The sequence below is a fragment of the Gossypium hirsutum genome, chromosome D10 (assembly GCF_007990345.1).
Source record: "Gossypium hirsutum isolate 1008001.06 chromosome D10, Gossypium_hirsutum_v2.1, whole genome shotgun sequence".
In the NCBI taxonomy this organism is placed as follows: Eukaryota; Viridiplantae; Streptophyta; class Magnoliopsida; order Malvales; family Malvaceae; genus Gossypium; species Gossypium hirsutum.
Window position 1 is genome coordinate 11,705,165 of NC_053446.1, and position 22,538 is coordinate 11,727,702.

At 32.9% G+C, this 22,538-nt stretch overlaps 3 protein-coding genes across 9 annotated transcripts; 1 reads left to right on the top strand and 2 right to left on the bottom strand.

Annotated features, from left to right (window-relative positions):
• Positions 1-861: 861 nt before the first annotated feature.
• On the bottom strand, positions 862-2,416 carry LOC107915939 (protein WUSCHEL). Its single transcript, XM_016845121.2, has 3 exons — positions 1,787-2,416; positions 1,588-1,685; positions 862-1,496 (listed from the first exon to the last, which is right to left on the bottom strand). The coding sequence occupies exons 1-3, from the start codon at positions 2,181-2,183 to the stop codon at positions 1,122-1,124; spliced, it is 870 nt and encodes a 289-aa protein (XP_016700610.1). The 5' UTR covers positions 2,184-2,416; the 3' UTR covers positions 862-1,121.
• A 4,169-nt stretch (positions 2,417-6,585) lies between these two features.
• Positions 6,586-12,022, bottom strand: LOC107914260 (uncharacterized). Of its 7 annotated transcripts, none has more exons than XR_001688755.2 (11): positions 10,822-11,247; positions 9,840-10,237; positions 9,702-9,732; positions 9,507-9,580; positions 9,232-9,401; positions 8,766-8,846; positions 8,219-8,321; positions 7,802-7,851; positions 7,560-7,661; positions 7,294-7,445; positions 6,586-7,203 (listed from the first exon to the last, which is right to left on the bottom strand). XR_001688755.2 is itself a non-coding variant. In XM_016843123.2 (7 exons), the coding sequence occupies exons 1-7, from the start codon at positions 10,985-10,987 to the stop codon at positions 8,291-8,293; spliced, it is 951 nt and encodes a 316-aa protein (XP_016698612.1). In that variant the 5' UTR covers positions 10,988-12,022; the 3' UTR covers positions 7,979-8,290. The 7 variants fall into 7 exon arrangements, 1 of the variants encoding a protein (XP_016698612.1); XR_005919673.1 differs by having other exon boundaries at positions 6,586-6,827; positions 7,037-7,203; positions 7,294-7,661; XR_005919677.1 differs by having other exon boundaries at positions 6,586-6,827; positions 7,037-7,203; positions 7,294-7,661; positions 7,784-7,851.
• Positions 12,023-21,303: 9,281 nt separating this feature from the next.
• LOC107915923 (auxin-responsive protein SAUR50) lies at positions 21,304-21,954 on the top strand. Its single transcript, XM_016845112.2, has one exon. The coding sequence runs from the start codon at positions 21,373-21,375 to the stop codon at positions 21,685-21,687; it is 315 nt and encodes a 104-aa protein (XP_016700601.1). The 5' UTR covers positions 21,304-21,372; the 3' UTR covers positions 21,688-21,954.
• The last annotated feature ends 584 nt before the right edge of the window (positions 21,955-22,538 follow it).

Here is a 22,538-nt window from a genome sequence, read left to right on the forward strand (position 1 = left end):
GAATAATTTTATTCAACAATTAATCTAGTACAACTATTGACTAAAATTCAATATGCCCTCTACCAATAGATAATTACAGCCTCAAAGTAAAAACTAAATTGTTACAAATACATCACTTTACATTCGATATCTTCAAAGAGAATTAATTTAGAGAGGCTTGGAATACGCATATAAAACTCATCTCCTTCTTCTTCAAGTTACACGAATATCTCCACATCTACCGCATATGAGCATACTTTGCCAAATATTTTGAGGGTTCCAAATTAGGTTATTCTAACTACAATTCAAATATGATGGAAGGCAATCCAAGTTTCCAACCATTTTCACAACAATTTACTGTAACTTTTCAAAAAAAAAAAAAAAGCTGACAGTATGAATGGGCAAAAGAAGATAATTGATTTATTCAAGTTCATTTTCCATACTTTGAGTCATTATTCTTTGATTTCAAATAAAAATCCTGGTGAAAAGCTTTTCACAAATGGTTGCAGAAGGGACACTGATTACGTTTTTAACTGTATTTATTCAATGGTGAGTCAAATTAAAGGAGAAAAATGAAAGCTGAAAAGCATCCATTGTTTCCGTCATAGTTTTATAGGGTAAAGATCTTTTGCTGTGAAAAGAGGCATTTTGGTACAAACCGTGAAATAAGTGTGGGTGTGGAAAAAAGCTTCAACACGTTTTGGCATATATAGAATATTATCCAGTTGCAAGACACCGGTTTTTTCTTAATAATTTCCATTTCTTTATTAAGTACCTGATTGGGTTACCAAATAGAAAATAATCACATCATTAATACTGTCATTATGTTAGACAGACAGGAAACAGTTTTTGTTTTTTTCCTTCACAATTGGCATCCTCTAGTTAAGATCAACATTTTCGTTAGCTTTAACTTATACAAGAATCACTGAACTTCCTAAACCAAGCCTCATTGTCCATATTCTTGGCAAGAAAACAAACAAGATGCTCATTAATTAAGTTAATTTCTTTACCATGGCCCAACAAGATACGAACTGATAGTTTACACCACAATATTAAAGCCATAATTTCTAGCTACCTAATTAAAGAAGCCAGTGGACATCATCAATTATAGTAACATGATTAATACGAAGATTGATTTTGCATCAGATAGAATCCTGTGATCTGGCATTGTAGGAGTTGAGGCTGAGCTCAAGTGAAGCACGAGAGGCGGTGTAGCCATCATCAGACCTGTACCAACTAGAGTAGCAGCTATCTGCAGATTGAGGCTTCATATTGCTGCAAAAAGCATTGATGTCTTCGCCGTGCATGGGGAAGAGAGGAAGGGTTTCAATATGTGGTGCAACAGCCGCTCCTTCTTCCTCTTCTTCTTCTTCATCACCTTCTTGTTCTTCTCCAAATAATTTTTTCTTGTCAAAGAAAGCATAAGATGATGTTGTATATGCAGGATCCATGCCAACCCACCCAAAGTTGTGGCTTGCACCACCACTGCTGCTACCACACGCTGATATCGAGCAATCCTGGTTTTAAAAAACATAGATACAGTAGTGTTAAAAAATAAATAAATAAAGTTACTGCCTTTCCAAAGCTTTTATGATTATCATCTCTTACCCTAAAACTCTTCTCCATGGTCATAGATCCATAGCCATTGTGTCCTATCTGCCCAACAGTAAGCACACCAGTTGAAGGAGGAGATGAAGGAGCATAACCTACAAAATTTATACAAAAATCCATTGGGAATAGGAAAGTAAAGGGTTTTTATAAATAACAAGCAAAGGTAGGGAAAGAGAAAATAATTAGAGAAACCAACCAGGAGTTATGGTGGGATATTTATGATTATGAAGAGAATCATCAGGTTTCCTGGTAGCATTTGCAAGAATGGGTGTTTGCATGGGGAGAATATCAGGTGTGGAGGTGAACCTTTTCTTCTGCCTCTCACGAGCCTTGTGGTTCTGAAACCAATAAAAGACATTCTTGCCTTCGATTTTCCCGTACTGTCTAAGCCTAGCAGAGATCCTCTGAATCTGATCAGCACTGGGGGACCTAACTCCATTGTTGTAGTAAAGGTCTTTCAATATTCTAATCTGGTCAGTGGTGGGAGTCCACCGTGTACTACTTTGCCTGCAAAGAAAGCTTCCTTTGCCACTGCCACCGCTACTATTATCATCATTCGGATGTGGTTGTTGGTGTTGGTGTTGGGGTTCCATGATGGATTCCAAACAAGAAGAAAACAAAGAGATGCAAACAAAGCTAGCAAGTTAATTAGAGAGAGAGAGAGATGGTGTAGGTGTGAATGAAAGTGCATGAAGAAGTGAGATATAAAAGGAGATGAGAAGGGGAAGAGAGGATATTCATATCAGAGAAATATCTGAGAGTGAAGGAGTGAAGTTGTCAGAGTGATGTTCATGAAAAAGGAAGTGACAAAAGAGGCATAGAAAGGAGGATATCAGTGGAATTACTTGGATGAAAAGGCATGACGAGGTACGAAATGATGATTAACCAGCCTTCCCCTTGATAACAGTGACAGATATATGAGAGTTGCCCATAATATAATATAGTATAATATAATATAATATAATATAATATAATATTGCAACTGAAATGAATGAAGGAGTCTTTCAAGGAATGATGAATCCGATTTACAACTCAATATATGACCTGAATCAAACCTTCATATATTTACTATATTACACGGACCCATCAAAACATAAATTGAGCTTCATTTATCAAACAAGAAGTAAACATAGTCATTAATGAATAAGCTCTACTCTATTTTGCAGATCCAGAAACCAGACTATAAAAAATATTCCTGTAAACTGACAGTGAATTTCAAGAGAGACATAAATGCTTTCTCTAGGATTCATTATCAGAAGAGAATCACATTAAACAAAAGTATTTTTTATTTATATTAACAGAGTCTATCTCTAGTCTTTACTGATGTCACAATCGTCCAATAGTAGGTTCCTTTATTCTTTATAGAGCTTTGATTACCCTATCCTTTAAGAATTTCAGGGATTTCACCTTGGAGCTGGAGGGAGCCCTCAGTGTGTAGATGAGAAATGGTGTTAAGAGGATACCCTCCCTAGGTAGGTCTTGCAAGTACAACAAGTATTGGAAATTGAATTCATATCTTAGGACCAGCTTCCATGTGCAGTAAAACAAAGCAGCTTTGGCAAACCGAGTTTTGAACGCCAAACTCTTTTTAACTAAAATAAAAATTAAAAACCTCTTCATCTTTCCAGTTTAACTTTTTATTGTCCTAAATTCCATGTGGTGCACGTGCATGCATAAAGGCAGCATGGCTTTATATTTCTTCGAACATACAAATCGATACACTTTTACGTGCTAAAGTTGAAACGGATTGGAGATACAGTGAAATTTATTTAGATTACAGTTTCTTGAGATTTTGTTGCCTGGCTACGTAAACCCCCATTTCTCCATTATTCTGCATTCTCTTTGTTTCCTTCCATACAAACATAAAAAACTCCTCCTTTTTTGCACAGTGTGGGATAATAATAATATTTTTTAAGGGGGGAAAAAGGGGATTGTAGTATTACATACACCTTGAGTTCAACAAGTAACAGTCAGTCGTATTCCATTTTTCTACAATAATTAGGACTGCAGCAGCAGCCTCTTTCTTTCAAACTTTTCAGATTGTGTTTTGATTCAGACATTAACATCATGAGATTTCCTCTCCTTATCATGCATTGCATTAATGCTTCTCTTCCTCTGATCGTCTCCATGTGGGTTTTGTCGGTAACTTGGTTCTTATCTTTCTCTAAACTCTATTCCACTCTCTTTTTCTTTCTAGTACCTCAAATTCTTTTTTTTTTTTGAATCCTTTTTTAAGCCAATACAATATTAATTTAGTTGAAATTTTATTAAAGAATTGTTTATTTAAAATGAAATAAATATTTTTATATAAAATTTATAATAAAAGAACCAAGAATAAATTACTGACAAAAATAACAAATAATATGACTTAAACTTATCACATCAAAATTGTTAACTAAAATTTCATTTGTTTTCTACATAAGTGAAAAAAAATTATGTTTAAAAAACAAGCTAAAAGGGTGAAGTTGAAAACCAAGGTATCTTAAATTCCAATCTCGTATGTGTGTAATTTTTTATATTTTAATTTCACAATAAAATTAAAATTAAAATTAAACAAAGTGTAAATATATATAATAAAAAAGAAATAGAGTGCTTATCTCAGAAGTCCTAAGAAATGGGCTAGCTAGTTACGTATAGCGGGGGTAGTACACATCCTTTTCTTTGGGGTAATCATCCCAATTGCTGTTATTTTCTCCGCCATATCTGCAATGATACATCACAATATCATTCCATATCTCCTCACTCTGCATCTGCCTTTTTCCCTTTCTTCTGTCTCTATTAAATCTAAGATAGTGACTGTGCCAAACCCTACCCACACCCTTCTCTTTCTTTTCTTCTAATCTTTGCTTACCCAGAATGGATGATAGACTGTCCGTAATCAAGTTTGATAACCCACACCCTCTCTTTTTTTATTTATTTATATATATATTCCAGCTCTAGGGTTTTTAGGGTGGACCAAATTTTGATGCACCCAGGTTTTCTTTTGGCTTTGGACCACATATCCCCCCCCCCTTTTCTCCTTTTACTAGTTTTATTTTGATTCAATCTCTACCACTACCAACCCAAAGCTTTATTTTCTTGTTTCAACTTTGTTTCGTCTACTAGTAAATCAATTTAACTTTTTTTATTAATTTAGTTAAATTTAGTCATTAATATTTTAAAAATAGTTAAATTTAACCCGTTAATTTTTTAAAAAAATTGAATTATTATTATTTAAATATTAACTAAAATATTAAATTATTAAACATAACAGCTTGTATAACAATCTAAATTTACTGCATATTAAATTTTTATGGTTTTTTTATTTTTGAATAGTTTTATCGATTTTAAATTATTTGTTTACATAGCATTTAAGATAAATAATGACATCGTTAAAAAATTAATGTTTTAATAAACATTTTCATTAAAAAAGTAATTTGACTCTTTTTGAAACATTAATGATTAAATTTAGTTCAAGAAAAAAAATCAAATTAACAAAAGAGGTAAACATTGAGAAAACTCTAAGTAAAGCCTACTACTAGAAATGTTACAAAAATTCAAAACATATATATCCTATTATTAAAAGTGATGGACATAAATATCTTCTAAAATTTTAAAGTTAACAATTTTGTGTTATTTAAATATGTAATTTCATTATTTTATTTAAACTTAAATTTACATGTATTTAAAAATAAAATTCACATGCTATTAAAAATTCATATCAAAAGTAGAAAAGATTCGCACATAATGCAATTTAAGTAAAAATATTTAAAATATATCCGAAGCAGAGAGAATCTATACATGATGAAATTTAAGTTAAAATAAATCAAAAGATAACCTACATATAATTTATACAATGTGAAAGTTACACCTAAGACATTAAGGTCCCAAGATTTTATCTTTACATTAATTTATTTGAAATTAAATAATTAAATATATAAAAATCAATTTCAATCACTTTGATTAAAATATTATCTATATGCTCCTCCTATTGAGGTGAGAAGGGTTATATATAAAATACCACGTGTAAGCAACATGTTTGCTGCAAAATCACATCTTATTTCATTATAGAGAAAAAATATATAACTTTATAGATTGATGATATGGCAATGTAGAGTGACTTTACAATCAATGATTGTCCAATCATGATTAAAGTAGTGGCGAATTCAAGAGAACTGACAGGATTCTAATCCCCCTAAAATAAAAAAAATTTCATTTAGACTTTTGTAGTTTATAAAATTTTAAATTAGTAATGATAAAATTGTACTTTAGTCTCCTTAAAAATGATAAAAATTTAATTTAATCCTTTAAAAATTATAAAAATATAGACTATTAAAATAATAAAATTATATTTTTACTATTATAAAAATATATAATTTAATTCCAATTACCAAAAATAAAATTCTGACTTCGCCTGTTTAGAAGGGTCGTAGGTACTTATGACGTGCTGCTAATGATGCTCAAGGGTGACATATGCAGGTGTGTTATGGAGGAGGTATAATAAAAAAAATACATAAAAATTATAAGAAAAACGAAAAAAGCATACTAACACAAGAGAACAACCATTAGAAGAACCTAAAATTACCCACATTTGCAGGTAAAGAAAGAATGGAAATTATAAAAAGAAAACGTAAAAATCATCAAATAATAGCTTACTAAGACGAAAGAACAATCATGAGAAAATTGCCCATTTTTTCAGGTAAAGAAAGAATGGAAATTATAAAAAGAAAATGTAAAAAACATTGAACAAGACAAAAAGAAAAATAGTAATAATAGTGGAAGGAGGGAATGGAGGTGGATACCTGTAGGGGTAGCCTTTTGAAGATTTGCGGATGAGAATTCGTAGGGAATGGTGTATACCGTATAGGTCGATTCGATGGCCGTTGTCTGCAATGGAATGGAACCCTCTCCATTGCTTATTATCTTTTATTTATTCATTTGAGAGAGTATTTTTTTACTATGGTAAAATAATATTATTCAAAATAGTTAATTACAACAATAAGAAACTCCAAATCATAATTAAAGACGTTTAGCTTTTCATTATAGAATGTTATTGTGGTAAGTCATAATTTTATATTATTAAAATACCAGTAAAAATGTATTTCAAGATTGAGAAGTCGTTGCTGCAGATAACAAAGTATGTTCCAAATGTAGAGAGTGACGGATTTACGTTTTGCAGATGATGTTTTAATCTTCACCAAAGGCAGCCTAGATTCCGTGCTGTGAGTATAGAGTTCATTGCAGATTTGTTTTAGCACCTATTTGGCAACAACCCAACAACACCCAAAGTGAGTTTTTACTCACGTATCCAGCAAAGAGACCTACAAGCTACTGAATTCAAACTTGGCACTCTTTCCATACGCTACCGTAGTAACCAAGGATCGGTCACTAGTTGGACAGCATATAACTGATTCGGTCTTATTCTTTTCAACCTACATAATTATTGGTGCAGGCACTTGTTATTTACCTATGCTCTAGTTTCTCCTGGAAGGAACAAACAAGTGGATTGGCGAACCAGAATCAAAGGGTGCTCTTGAGCCGCCATGCATTCTCAAGCACTTATGGGCCTTTTTCATGATATTTGGATCATTGTAGATAGGATGGCCCCAATTCCATGTGTTGAAAGGAAGAGATCTGTGTGGAGCATGAGGCAATTACTTAACATGAAGGGAATAGTCACATGGTTCTTGATCAGGTTTGAGCAAGGAGTCATCTGAAGTGTACCTGGGCACACCTCTTCTACAGCTACAGCTTGGGAAGCTCTTACACCTAAATTTCAGGAGGTGGGGTGCCATCGATTTGTTTGGTGCACTCTCTATATCCCTAAGCATGTTAAGTAGACAAGACTTGGCGTCAAGGAACCACATCTTCTGGAGCTGCAGATATTCCCCAAATAAAAATTAAAAAAATCATAGGACGGCAAATGTTGCAGCTTTGGGGATTACTGAGGAGGGTAGTAGAATGGTAGAGAGGGATCCATTGGGCCATACACCAGCTCAAAGACAACTTTTATTTCCGTAGTCTTGCAAATTGCTTAAGCAGCCTCCATATACCACACCTTCGGCAAGACAGAAACAAGTGACTCTTTTCTACTGAAAGATTAACAACAGGCAGGTCATGCAAATAATTAAAGAAGTCAGAATGAGAATAACAGGACTCAACGGCATTGATGAAGACATAATCAATAAGAGAATTTGTGAGGAATGGAGGATACATGATTCCATGTTCTTACACTAAATATCTGACGTCTAGTTTTGTTGTTGCTGTTTTTGTTTGAGTACTCTGCAATGATAAGTCCTTTATAATTGGATCCGAGATTCAATAGCAACATTATTGGGATGGAAAAGAGAATATCATAACTACTAGCATGTGAAAACCATTCAAAATTGCTACCAGATAAACAAAGAAATAAATAGAAAGCTGCCATGGCAGTTAGATCTCAGTCCAACACATCAGATGCATATACACCACAAGGTTTTCAACATTTTATACAAGAAATACTAGCCAAATTATACAATTTAGTATTATAGAGAAGTTATATAAAGCTCTCCACCATTGTCAATTCAAAACTCATAATCGGTATCATAACTAATCAAACCAAATCTACAGCTTTTGGTTTTTTGTTGTACAAGAGAGAGAGGGAGAGAACCTGCGCACTGTGCTAGAAAAATTCTTATGAATCAAAACTTGCATTAAATGGCAACACTGCAGCATTTACCAGCTAAGTCACTGTCTCTCTCTGAGTCTTACACCTGTAGAAGGAAAAGTAAACACCGACCGGTGAGTTTTCTCCAAAATAAAGTGAAACATCTTCCTTTAAGGGAAGTCCGCAATGTCAAACTGTCAACCTATTTGTTGTTATACTCCCATGGTATGGACTCACCCCTGCTCTTGCAGAGATGCAGTGAAGACAATGTCTTCAGAAATCAAAATTTCCACAATTATCATACATATTACATGCAATTATTTAAGTAGCTAATGTACGAGAACCCACTAATAGAACAAAGAAAAATTCCATAATCTTATGCAGGCAACCATATATAATATTAAGCAGTTTTTATTTCTAATACTAAATCACTTCAGACATCAAATGATCAAATTATTGATGGATATAAGGCACATCAATCACATCATATTTCTGCTGACCACAATCCTCGCATAATTCAGCATGTAAAAGCCACTACTTAGCTACTGACCTGTTGCATTGAGCTCGAGATGCATAATTGTGATTGTTGCATTTTGCACACATCCAATCTCCACTACGCCATTGTTTTGCGCTGATAAACGATGTTAAAAAATTTGTAGCTTTAAAAAGCAATCCTGTGAATCTCATGAAAAATATCATATTTGCTAGACATATGACTCAGCATCTAGATGCAAAAAACGGAAGATAAACCTGATTGGATACTACATTCAAGCCTACAACCAATAAGAGGCAAGAGAACTTTAAATAGCAATCTAGAAGCAAACAACACCGATTTCAGGACCAGTTCCAGTAGCTAAAAATCATTTACAATATCTAACAAGATTAAGGGACTGGAAAAAAATATCATTGCCATATGTTGACAAAGGAGTTAAGTATCATCTAACTCATGAAATGAATCACTTTGTCCAAGATATACAACAAGCATGTAATAAGGGGTCAACATAATAAAAAATTACCCTTTTCCAAGAAGAGTTGTTGCAGCTTGAGGAGGAAACGGAATGGGTGCTGGCCAATTTGAAGCCACAGCAGGATTTATACTGGGATAGGAAGGATATGCTCCAGGTTTTGGGTCACTGGTGGCTCCTACCATTTGGTCAAATCCAGGATACAGTTGTTCGTCCTTGCCCTGAAAACCCAAAAAAGGGGACACAGTAGTTCAGTAGTTAAAAAATTAAAACCCTGCTGGAAAATAACAATAATTATAAATACCACAACAGAACTGATTACTTACATTTCCTAAATTTAATCTTTTATGATCCCAATCATGTACAAATTCTTCAGATGCTAATCGCTTAGTTCCAAGTGCTATATAACCCAAAAAAGGAAAATGAGAAAGAGGCAAAGACTAAGTTACTAGTAGTACAAAAAAAAAAACCATCATATCAGAATATAAGCATTAAAAGCAAAACAAAGCAAATGAATGTACCTGGTGGTATGGATGCATTGCAATTTTTGCACTGCAAAAACAGCCGATTGGATCAGAAAAATAACATGGAATATTTTGTAGAATTCGTAATGAGTAAAAAGAAGAAAGCTGAATCCAGTTTAGGCAGCAAGATAAGACCTGTGAACGTGAAGAGTAATTATGGAAGCCACAGTTGCAAATCCAGTCACCATTTCGCCATCCCTTTGGAACAGAAAGGGGCTGATTACCAGGATTTGCATATGCCCCAGGAGATTGGTTTCCAGCAACAGGCCATGTTGGTGCTGACTGAAGTCCACAATTATCAGCCCCTCCCACAGACCAATTGGAACTCAAAGGAAGGAACTGTTGGGGAGCACCACTGCCTACAAATCCAACATTCATCTTTTGCTCCAGTGCTCCTAGGGCCCTTGCAAAATAATGTGAATAGGTTGGGAGAGAAGCTCCAGGCATTGCAATTGCTGGCATTGCTGCAATCTCCTTTGGTTGCCCGCACTTTTTGCACTTCTCTCTTGATGCATAATTGTTGTTAGTGCAAGCTATTGATCCATTGCCACACACACCCCAACCCACAATGCAGCCACGAAGAGGACAAGGAAGCCAAGCACACGCACACCAACCAGTTCATCCCATACCAAAGTAAACATACAAAAAACACAAACCACTCAACCTAATTGATACTGATTTCCTAACCTCAACTTCGCAAAGCACATATCACTATATTTCATTTAACATGTTACATTCATAAACATACAACAGCCAAAAGTTATGCTTTCGAAATGGCAACTCTGTCAACAATTACCATAAAACCAGCTGTTTTACCACGAATTAACATAAGTAAAGCAGAAAAAAGTTCAATAAAACTCTCCCCAAGTCATTGTTTAAAGACAACCCATCGTAAATCTTTAATTAGGCAAAGGAAATATGGAATTTTGACAAGCCCTTTGTTCTATCTCAGCTAATGAAATTCCAACTATTATCAAAGCTAATAACACAGATAAACTCCAGAACCCAACTTTTGATGTATAGTCTTAAATTGAATAATTGAATCAACCAACATGAGTAATAAGAGGAAATAATAAGGAAAAAAAGCCCAAGAAAAGAGAAAGAAGTATAAACTGACCAGTGCAGATCCAATCACCAATACGAGGAAGCCATTTGGAATCAGCAGGAGTTTTGGTGTCAACGAGAAGACGAGGCTGCTTACATCTGTTACAGAAGGATCTAAAGGCATAGTTCCTGTTCTTGCATCCACTGCACTCCCAGTCTCCTTCTCTCCCTTCTCCCATTCCTTCCCCTCCCCTATTAATCGTTTGTTTATGTACAAATCAAAAGAATAATAAGAGCTTGTTGCTTGGGAAGCAGGAGAAAGTAAGAGGGGAGGTCGGGGGCACCCTGTAGAAATTTGAAAAATGAAAATTGCTGCAAATTGTGAAAGTCTTGGGAGTTGGGATCGATGGAGCGCAACAAATATCAAAGAATGTGGTGAAAGAAAGTTCTTCGTCAGACAAGGCAGGGCCTAAAGACCGAGAGAGATGAGGGCCATCAGGCTAATTTCTACTCTTACTTGGGATTAAAATTAAGCCTCTATTGTTGTAAGGTGCTTGCTTATGTGGGCTTTCTTTAGGCTTCAGGGTACAGGCCCATCTTTTCTCGGCTCAAATATCACCATGCATTGCAAGGTTATCAAGATTCTCGACTCAAAAACTATGGCTTCAGCGTCAACCTTGTTTCAAGATCAGGGCAGTGAGTAGTACTGATATATGGAGGTGTTATACACGTTAGTCAAACACATATTTAGAATGATAAATAAATTTTAAAACAGATTTAGAATGAGTTTAATTTAAGCTCAATCCATATATTATCAATCTAGATAATCATCTCAATGTTCTTATTTTTAGGAATTAATCATGTTTCGTTAGCTAGGACAAGTTATCTCCCTAATCTTTTTTTTTTATTTTAAACCATTCTTACTTCACATTAATATCTAAACAAATAATTTTTTAAAAAAATAAATTTTCATTATAAATCAAAGAAAATGGTGGTGTTAAATGTTTCACTACATCCCACGTCTCAATCCATTACCAAAAACAAAACAAATGAACAAACTTTTTCAAAGAAAAAAACCAGCAAACGAACAGACACCATTAAAACAAATAACAGCACCTTCCTTCAATTCCGATGAAAACCCAATCAGATCTCTCCGTGGCAGCGCCCCATATTATCCTTGCGTATGCACTCTGACAGATCAAGAGGAAAGGAACTTTGGAGACCAAATGGAGGTAAAAATGATAGGCATCTCCAAAACTAACTGTCGACCTTCATCTTCGAAAAACCCAGCGCTGCAAATCTCTAAAAAAATAGTTTTTTACTGGGTAAACTACCAAAATAGTCACTTTTTTTGCTCAAATTACATTTTAGTCACTTATGTTTGAAATGTTACGTTTTAGTCACTTATGTTATCACGTTGTAACATTTTAGTCACTGAGCCGTTAGTTTCTGTTAACGGTGTAACAGTAAACTGATGTGGCACATTAAATCATTATTTCAAACAAAAATTCTAAGTTAATTTATACAATCGGTCCCCATATTTTTTCGTTTAGAGCAATTTAATTTTTTTCTTTTATGTTTTTTTTAACTTTCTTTCTTTTCCATTCTCTTATGTTTCTCCCTTTGTTTTACTCCCTTCTCCATTTCTTTCAACGTAGTTTTTCTATGTTTTTTTTGAACAATTTAATTTTTTTCGAGTGAGACAAGCTTGTGGACTAGTTACAAATGGAAAGCATAGAAAAACTATGTTCAAAGAAATGAAAAAGGGGGGGAATAGAGGGAGAAGCATAAGAGAATGAAAAAAAAAGTTAAAAGAACATATAAAAGAAAATTTTTAAATTGTTGAAAATGAAAAAATATAGGGACCAATTGTAGAATTTAACCTAAAATTTTCATTTGAAATGATGATTTAATGTGCCACAACAACTTACCATTACACCATTGTCGATAATTAACGACTCAATGACTAAAATGTTACAACACAATAACGTAAGTGACTAAAACGTAACATTTCAAACATAAGTGACTAAAATGTAACCTAAGACAAACAGAAGTGACAATTTTAGCAGTTTACCCATTTTTTAATGCATTTAAAAGTTATGTCATATCTAATAATCATATCCAACAATTACACACTTTGTGTAATACACACAAATTTATTTAAAAAAAGTAAGGCATCGCTCATAAAACCCAATTACGCGAAATATTATCATTTATAAATTATTACTACAGTTTAAACAAGTTCTTCATCCCAATTTTCATGCCTTTGGGTGGGAAATAAAATTTGGTAAACTATAAAAATAGTCACTTCACTATGCTTTTGGTTTTATTTTAAGCATCCAACAATTAATTTTTCAAAATTAAATATTTTAATCACTCTTCCATTAATTGTCAGAGAAAATTGACTTGACTTTTATTTATTAGCCTAATAATAAATTTAACCCTCAATTTGATATTAAAGTTTTAAAAAATCAATGTTTATAAAAATTTTTATTTAAATTTTAAAAAATTCAATAAAATTAACCTTCAACATTTACAAAATCTATCAATTTAATATTAAAAGCTTTAAAAATATTTTTAGATAAAAATGATTAAAAAAAAACTGGATTCAAATCTACTAAACCCTCTTGTTAATACCAAAAGTAATAAAATTGATAAATTTATCATAATATGGATTAAATGAGGTTTGGTGTTAGTATTTTTATGGTTTGGTTGTAGGTAATTGGGATTGAAATGCGTGTGTGCAACATTCCTTTTCAAGGAATAAATGGACAATGAAACTGTACAAAAAGAGTAAAACCTCTTATTTTCTTTGGTTTTCCATCACCTTTTTTATTCTAATTTATCATTATATACTTTATTTACATGGAATCACAGTGGCACCAATTTAGTAATCTTAATTTATCTTGAGGGACTTAAGACCTAAAATAAGTCAGTTCGTGTTTAAGATAAGAATATATCTACATTTTCGTTCACTTAACTAACTAGGCTTAATTGATGCAATTAAATTTTACATTTGCTATTAATTATATTAGTTTAATGAAGAGTTCAAGTGCATAATTTGATTTACTACTTTGAGAATTTACTTCTATTACGTATTTATTTAGTTTTTTTTTCAATAAAAATAGAACCTATAATCTATATAAAAAGCACGAGTTTGAAATTTTTTTTGAACTGATGAGAATGTTTTTTTTATCATATCACTAAATTTATATTTAAAAATAAATATAATATTTAATTTAGAATTATTAGTTAAAAAAGTTGAAGTAAAATACAAATTGTGATAATTATACATCTAAAAATATTTATAATTTTGTAGAAGTTCTGGGGCAAATTACAAAAAAAGCCCTATTTTTTAAAAATTTACCAAAATGGGCCCAACAAATAATTATTTCCCGGAATGGGCCCATACCGAGAAAACGCGTCCACGTCTACGCGCTATCTGCTGACGTGGCAACAAAACGCGTCCTCAAGGGCACGCTTTGTCCATGTGGACAGAAAGCGCGCTGACGTGGACGCGTTTTCCTGCCACGTCAGTGCGTCCCTGGGGACTTGTTTTCCCCGCACGTGAACAGTGCAATGGCTATTTTTGACCGTTGGTGAACTCCCCAACGGTAAAAGAAAAACTATAAAAAACCCCCCACCTTTCATTTTTTTCACAAATTAATCATTTCTCTATTATTCTCTTGACAACATCTCAATTTCCTCTCAAAACCCCCCACCTTTCATTTTTTTCACAAATTAATCATTTCTCTATTATTCTCTTGACAACATCTCAATTTCCTCTCAATTTGCTCTCAATTTCCTTCCAAATTTCTCTCAAATCCCTATTTAATCTCAATTTGCTCTCAATTTGCTCTCAAATTTCTCTTAAATATTTATTTTTTAATTATTTTTAAAAAAATTCTAATTTTTTTAATTTTTTTTAAATCGTAAAAATTTGTATGAATTTAGCAATGGCCGGAGATTTGATTCGTCTTGATAACAAGCACATATCCGTCGAACAAATGAAAATGGTAAGTGTTAAATTTATTTTTTAAATATTATTTAAGATTTTTTTATTTATGCATTTTTAAATAATTATTAATTTATTATTTGTTATAAAAGTTTGTAGATCAGATATTGGAATGCTATATATCCGTAATATGCATGGTCCTCCATCACCGTTGGTAGAGAATTACCTGCGGGAAGTGGGTTTTTGGCACGTGGCAACGGTAGGTCGGGGATGCAAGTTGGACCCGAAACTTATCAGTGCGTTGATTGAGAGGTGGAGACCCGAGACACACACATTCCATCTTCCATGTGGAGAGTGCACTATCACTTTGGAAGATGTCAATCTGCAATTGGGATTGTCGGTGGACGGGAACCCAGTCATCGGGTCTGTTCAATCTGGCAATTGGGGAGCGGTGTGCTATGAGCTTTTGGGCGTTATTCCGGAGAAAATTAACGGAGGTCGGATCGAGATGGGCTGGTTACGAGACACATTCCCGGATCCGGATGATGATTCAACCGAAGTAGAAAGAATCCGATATGCTCGAACATACATTCTTCAGATAATTAGAGGTTATCTGATGTCGGACTTGTCACGGAACCTCGTACATCTAAAATGGCTGCTGAAACTCATTGATTTTAGAGCAGCTGGTGAATTGAGTTAGGGGTCTGCCGTGTTGGCAACATTATATTGAGAGATGTGCTGGGCGACACGACCGAGTAAAGAGAAAATCAGAGGTTGCCTGTCACTACTGCAATCATGGGCAGGGTTTCGCTTTCTATTTTTACGTCCTCGAGTGGACCACCCATATACATTCCCACTCATAACGAGGTAAATTTTATATTAGATTTTACAATTATTACGTAGATTTTAAAAATAATAGTATGCTAAAAATTTATTTAATTAGGTGGAACCATCCGGCAAGTTATGCTCGATTACCTACCTCTCTTGAAGATATACAACTTCTATTAGACCAACAGTCGGAAGCACAAGTAATAAATAAAATTGATATTTATTTATTGAGCTAGTCGATTGTTATTTAGTATTTAGTATTTGGTATTTATTATTATGTATTATATATATAACTAATATTTCCTTCATGTTCATATAGTTTCAATGAACACAATACGAGGATCCGGTAATTCGGGCAGTAATTCCGGATGAGTACCTCCAAAATCCGAACGCTTGACATGCGAAAGTACCATTGGTCAACTATGCGACCGTGAAGATGCACCAGTCAAACAGAGTATTACTGCAATTTGGATGTAGACAACCGATTCTCGTGGCACCTGAGGTGTTTGATGATCAGCACAAAATCGATCTACGACAATTACATACGGATTGACCGAGATTCTGGTCCTACTACATCCAAATGTGGGAAGATCGGTATGGTTATATACCTACTCGGGAACCGATCATTGTTTCGAAGTTAGCGTGCGTGCCGGAATACATGCTATGGTTTAGGATCCATGGCAAGCCGTATTTACTGTCAACGGAGGAGAGGCAGCAGCAATTACGTGTCCAAAGGGAACGACGTGGGCCTTTAAATCCAAGACGAAGGGACGACGACGCAGGCCCATCTACGAGGCCCAAACATTCACCCAGCCCATCATCAACGGCCATTCAATCACCAGGCCCAGCGAGAACACCGACACAGTCACCCGACCCAGTAGTTCAACCAACGATACCGATGACACAGCCTTTTCAGATGATGCCAGGTGCGTATCCTAGCCCTTTTATGTATCCTAACCCTTATATGTTTCCTTTTCTGAGTCCTATGGTAGGTTGGAGTCCATGGCCCGATTCATCTCCATTTTCCGTTACGCCGAGTGGACCGTCGATGTATAGGCCAGCATCGCACGAAGGATCGCAAGAGGGGCTATCGGGGAGCTCTTCTTTTTACCAATCTCCATCACCGTATGGGTTTCAAACAGCTTCGCCGTTGGTGATGCAAACACCTCCACAATAACTATTCTATCAAGGTGGCTCATCGTCCTAACACCGACAACCAGATACCCTATCGGAGGAACCAGAATCCCCGCCGGAGCAACCATAACCCCCGCCGGAAGCTGGACAAAGTAGGAATCCAGCGCGTAACCGTCGACGGCCGCCATGTGGCACTAAATTCGGCGGGCACGGAGATTGATTTTTATTTTAATATATTTTTACAAACATTTTGAATATTTTGATATTATTTGATGTAATAAAATAGAAATTCTTCTATATTATTTCATGTACTAAGATAGAAATTTACTTTTACATTTTTAATATAATAGAAATTCTTTTAAATAAGACAATATGTTGAATATTTCTATATTCATATTTTGAAAAATAATAAACACAAAAACTAATCCAATTTTGAAAATTTTATAAATAATTTAATTGACAAACCCTAAACTCTAAACCCTAACTTATTTGATTTTTCCTTAAAAACCCTTAACTTAAAAACACCAAAACCCTAACAAAAACCCTAACCCTAACCCTAATCTAATTTTTAAAATTTTTTAATTAAATTACTCAAGTAACCCTAAACCACAATTTAATTAATTTTTTCTTAAAAAATAATAAACACGAAAACTAATCCAATTTTTAATTTTTTTAAATAATTTAATTGACAAACCCTAAACTCTAAACTCTAACTTATTTGATTTTTCCTTAAAAACCCTTAACTTAAAAACACCAAAACCCTAACAAAAACCCTAACCCTAACCCTAATCTAATTTTTAAAAATTTTTTAATTAAATTACTCAAGTAACCCTAAATCACAATTTAATTAATTTTTTCTTAAAAAATAATAAACACGAAAACTAATCCAATTTTGAAATTTTTTTAAATAATTTAATTGACAAATCCTAAACTCTAAACCCTAACTTATTTGATTTTTCCTTAAAAACCCTTAACTTAAAAACACTAAAACCCTAACAAAAACCCTAACCCTAACCCTAACCCTAATTTGATTTTTAATTTTTTAATTAAATTATTCAAATAACCCTAAACCATAATTTAATTGATTTTTCCTTAAAAATTAATAAACACAAAAACTAATCTAATTTCGAAATTTTTTTAAATTATTTAATTGACAAACCCTAAACTAGAGGTGTTCATGGGCCGAGCAAAAAATATGGGAGGGTTCAGGTAAAAATATAGGCCTAAAATATAGGTTTGGGCAAAAAAGCGAGGTCTGTTTAGAAAACGGGCCGGGCCTTGGGCACCACTTTTTTGGCTCGAGCCCGGCATGGCCTGGCTCGAATACATAATAAATAAATAAATATTTTTTTCTTTAATTTTAAAAAAAATTTAAAATACTTTTCTTTATTCTTTTTATTTTTAAAATAATTTTTTGGTGTTTATTAAAAAATGGGTCGGGACGGGCCGGGCTCGGGCTTAGAAATTTTTTCCCGTGCCGAGCCTGGACAAAATTTCAAGCCCATATTTTGGGCTGGCCCGACCCCAGGCCTAGGAAGCGGTCCAAAAAAAATTTTGGGTCCGGCTCGAACCAGGCCCTATCCGGCCCATGAACACCTCTACCCTAAACTCTAATCCCTTATTTATTTAATTTTTAACCCCAAACCATAAACCATAAACCCTAAAACCTAAAACCCTAAAACCCAAAAACGAGAAAAACGCGTCCCTAAGGGAGCGTTTTGCCTACGTGGACATAAAGCACGCCCTTCCCTCAGGGACGCGTTTTCCTGTCATGTACCTTGACATCGTGCTGACGTGGACGCGCTTTCGGGGAAATGAGCCCATTCCGATAAATAATTATTTACCGGGCCCATTTCAATAAATTTTTAAAAAACAGGGATTTTATGTGTAATTTGCTTGAAGTTCTGATGATTACACATTTAAAAATCAATATAATTTACAATTATTTTTTTGAAAGATAAATTTATTCAATGAATGGAACCTTACAAATATAGATAAAGAATAATAAATATTCATTGTAGATGGTGAAGAATAAGCTCCATTAACACAACAAAGGTTTTAGCCTCAACATCAATAGAACATTATGACACATTGACAATTGGCTTTGTCACAACTCAAGCATGACATATCTAGAATGATTGCAAGCACTTAATACGATAAAGAAATCAGCCTTGGATGGTCCAAAGCAGCGAGCAAAAATTGATAAAAGAATCGAGCATTCACCAAACTAAAGAGGACAACAACAAAAACATCACTAAAATCACTTGTAAAACTAAGATTACATGCATAAGCAAGACTAAAACTTCTAAAACTGAAGACTTATTAAACAATAGAAAAACAGATAAAAAAATATAAAACTTAAGACAACACATGTCCAAATCAACACGTGTAATCATTTATTATTCTAAAATACTCTCAAAACAAAAGCAGATTAAGAAGTTGACAAAGAGCCACCCACTTTCTAAGAAAAACTATTGGTGGCTGGTGGAGTTTTAGTAAATGACAGGCATTGCAATCTATCCATCACAACTTGTGGAGACAAAAAAAATACCCACTGAAAACAAAGAAAAAGTGCGTGATGAATAAGAAGAAAAAAGAAAGAAAGAGTTGATGGGAGGAGGTTGGCACTGCCACTGAGCAAAACAAAAAACAAAAAGCAAACGGTTTGGGGAAAAAAAGAGAGAAAAGTTTTTAGGGTCAAATATAATTTTACAATTATTAGTTAAAAAAGATTGTGCTGATTTTAAAATAGTATTATTACTTAAATAGAAATCTAAGCATAAAATATAGGAAAAATTTGTGATAATTATAATTATAATTGAAATTGAAATTATTAGTTTAAAATTTTGTGCTAATTTTATTGATATAAATTAGAGTTATTACTTTAATAGAATTATAAGCATTTTAATTATCACTTAATTAATATTAGAGTTAATTATATTAGTTATCATTTTGAAGAATGTTACTTTACATTAATTATATAAAGTAAAACTATATTATATATTGAATATGTTAAAAATCAATAACAAATAAATGTTAAAAATAAATATGATTTGAAAATTCTCTATTATGATATTTGAATAGGCAAGTTAATATATTTTAATTATATCCAATAATTCAAATAAGAAATATTATTTTTAGCTAATTATTGTAAATAAAAAATTAATATTAAAAATTAATTAAATATTAAATGAGTAAAATCACATGCAATGCATGTGACATGAGAAGCTAGTATATATGTATAAGCGTGAGTTTTGATAAACTTTTGAATTAAGGAGAGTCCACTTTATTGTTCACTATATTATTAAATTAACATTAAAATAATAATTAGTTAATATTGTTATATGATAATAATAAAAGTAATATTAATTAATATGATGGTATATTAATGTGAAATTAATTAATTTGGTAATATATTTTAAAAATTAAAAATAAAAAATAACATAATTTATAATTAATTAATAAAATTCTAAATCTATAAAATCAGTGAATAAATTAAAAATAAATAAAATTTTATATATAAATATGATAATAATTAATAATGTTTAAATCAATATCTTTTTATAATTAACAAAAATAACATGTGTGACGTTGACATTATATATATAATGATATTATCAATATATTGGTAATCTAATCTATAAATCTAATTATTTATTCATTCTTAATTTATACATTAAAACTTAACAAATATATTTTATAATTAAATTTAAATAGTAACTTTTTTATAAATATTAATGGTATCTAACCAAATCGGTTCAATCCAATATAAAGTTCGACTTGACAAATGGTATATGAATCATATTTATTTGAAAAATTAATATAAAGAAAACCATTTAGTTAATAATTAGTATTTTGTATTATTTATATTTCTCATAATTTTTAATATAAAATCATATTTTATCATGAGGTTTTGTTTCGATCACAAAAAAAGCATAATTTTAATTATTATTTGAGATGTTTAGTTATTATTATTTTATATCAAATAGATTTACTATTATTTCATTTTAATAATATTTCACAATTCCCTTATGTTATTTTAGTCTGTCAATTATTTTTCAAAATTAATAGAGTTTATAAATTATATCAACTTTCATTTAATTAGTAAATATATATTTTAAAATTATAAAAATGTATTATTTAAAAATTTTAAAAAATAAACACGCACACGAGATCTAGTTTTACTAATAAAAATCCAGTTAAAAAAAATCAATAGTCGATAAACTATTAAGTCGAAAACAAAAGGATGAGCCCACAAAAACTAATGCTTATGGGAACGATCTCACTTGTACTTTTATTATTTGATGTATACATGCAATTGCGTAAACAAAATCATCATGAAAGCGAGACTGTTTAATGAATTGTCTCAGCCCTGGTTGGAGCTAAGTCATATATCTGGACAGACAAATGGTGGAAAAGTAGGAAAATTAAGCATAGAAAAAATGGACCTATGTTGTCCATATGAGAGGCAACCAGGTAGGCTAAGTCCCACTAAAGTTGAACGTGAAACCTGCATGCATATTCAGCCATAGATCCTCGGTCTGTTCAATTCTCCCACATACCACATGACTTTGTTTCCACATAGAATTCTCTCTTCCCACGCTTCCTCCACGTATATAAATACCTACATTACCTTCCTCCCTCGCCACCTTTCTTTCCATTTCTCTACGTTTTAGCCTCCTTAACTATTCACTCTAATCACAAGACATGGGTATCAAGAAATCAAATAAACTACCTCAAACGACAGCTATCAAGCAGATAATGAAAAAGCGTTCCTTGGGGAAGAAAGAAGGGTATGGTCATCAAGGAAGCCTCCCTGATGATGTACCTAAAGGCCATTTTGTTGTATATGTTGGTGAAAACAGAAGCAGATACATAATCCCAATATCATTGTTGGCTCACCCTGAGTTTCAAATCTTGCTTCAGCGAGCTGAAGAGGAGTTCGGGTTTACCCATGATGCCGGTCTTAGAATTCCTTGTGAAGAAGTCGTTTTCCGGTCTCTAACAGCCATGATTAGATGAACAAACTTTGACAGGCTTAGTCAGGGAATTGAAGAAACATAGCTTTGCTTCATTGCAGCCTTTTACATGCTTACATACATACATACATACATACATACATACATACATCCATACACCCTTTTGCATGATATGCGTTGTTGTTGTTTTTACCATAACTGCTTGACATTTTCTTTTTCTCAGCACTATTTACAAAATGTATGGAATTTTCCCTCAAGTGAAACAAAAGTAATGAAAAGACATCATGGAAAATCCATGATTGTGTTTTTATGTTTTCCTTCTTGATAAATGAAAGAGTTTATAAATTTAAAACCAGGCCACAATCACTTGTAACTGTTGAAAAAATAAGATTGCAAAATAAATTCGTTAGCACTGATTGGAAAATAAACCAAGCATAAATAAAAGATGGAATCATTGTGCCGTGAAAGAATTACTGCCTTAGAAGTAAATTCGTCTTGATCAGTGTAATCGTGTAGTGGACATTGCCCTCCAAAGTTAACATTAGACTTCAATATTCGTACACCAAAATAAAGAAGGTGGAACACAATTGATATTGCTCTTCTATGAGGATTCAGGAAATAAGATAAAAATAAACCATTAAGGTTGGTCGGAAAAATTTGGCCAGAAAAATTATGCTAGGTTCAATTCTCAAGAAAGGTTGGAGGGGTCTCAAACGGTCTCATTTAAAATTCAATCTTCTAGACAGAATTTCCTAATGTAATTTTAGTAAGATGCAAAATTTTTAAAAATGAAAAGAAAGATGAGAGAATCAAGAAGAATGAGAAAAGCTCTCATTTTATTGCTTGTAAAAAATGAGGAAAAATGAATCCTATTTATAAAATTCTCAAATAGGC

What these genes read in the sequence shown, in the direction of transcription:
- LOC107915923 (XM_016845112.2), top strand. Translation starts at nt 21,373, where the DNA reads ATGGGTATCAAGAAATCAAATAAACTACCTCAAACGACAGCTATCAAG.
- LOC107914260 (XM_016843123.2), bottom strand. Translation starts at nt 10,987, where the DNA reads ATGGGAGAAGGGAGAGAAGGAGACTGGGAGTGCAGTGGATGCAAGAAC. An exon ending in TGGTGATTGGATCTGCACTG is followed by an intron (nt 10,238 to 10,821) that starts GTCAGTTTATAC and finishes ATGGATCAATAG; the next exon opens with CTTGCACTAACAACAATTAT. An exon ending in TCTCGAGCTCAATGCAACAG is followed by an intron (nt 8,322 to 8,765) that starts GTCAGTAGCTAA and finishes TTCCTTCTACAG; the next exon opens with GTGTAAGACTCAGAGAGAGA.
- LOC107915939 (XM_016845121.2), bottom strand. Translation starts at nt 2,183, where the DNA reads ATGGAACCCCAACACCAACACCAACAACCACATCCGAATGATGATAAT. An exon ending in ATATCCCACCATAACTCCTG is followed by an intron (nt 1,686 to 1,786) that starts GTTGGTTTCTCT and finishes TAAATTTTGTAG; the next exon opens with GTTATGCTCCTTCATCTCCT. An exon ending in CCATGGAGAAGAGTTTTAGG is followed by an intron (nt 1,497 to 1,587) that starts GTAAGAGATGAT and finishes TTTTAAAACCAG; the next exon opens with GATTGCTCGATATCAGCGTG.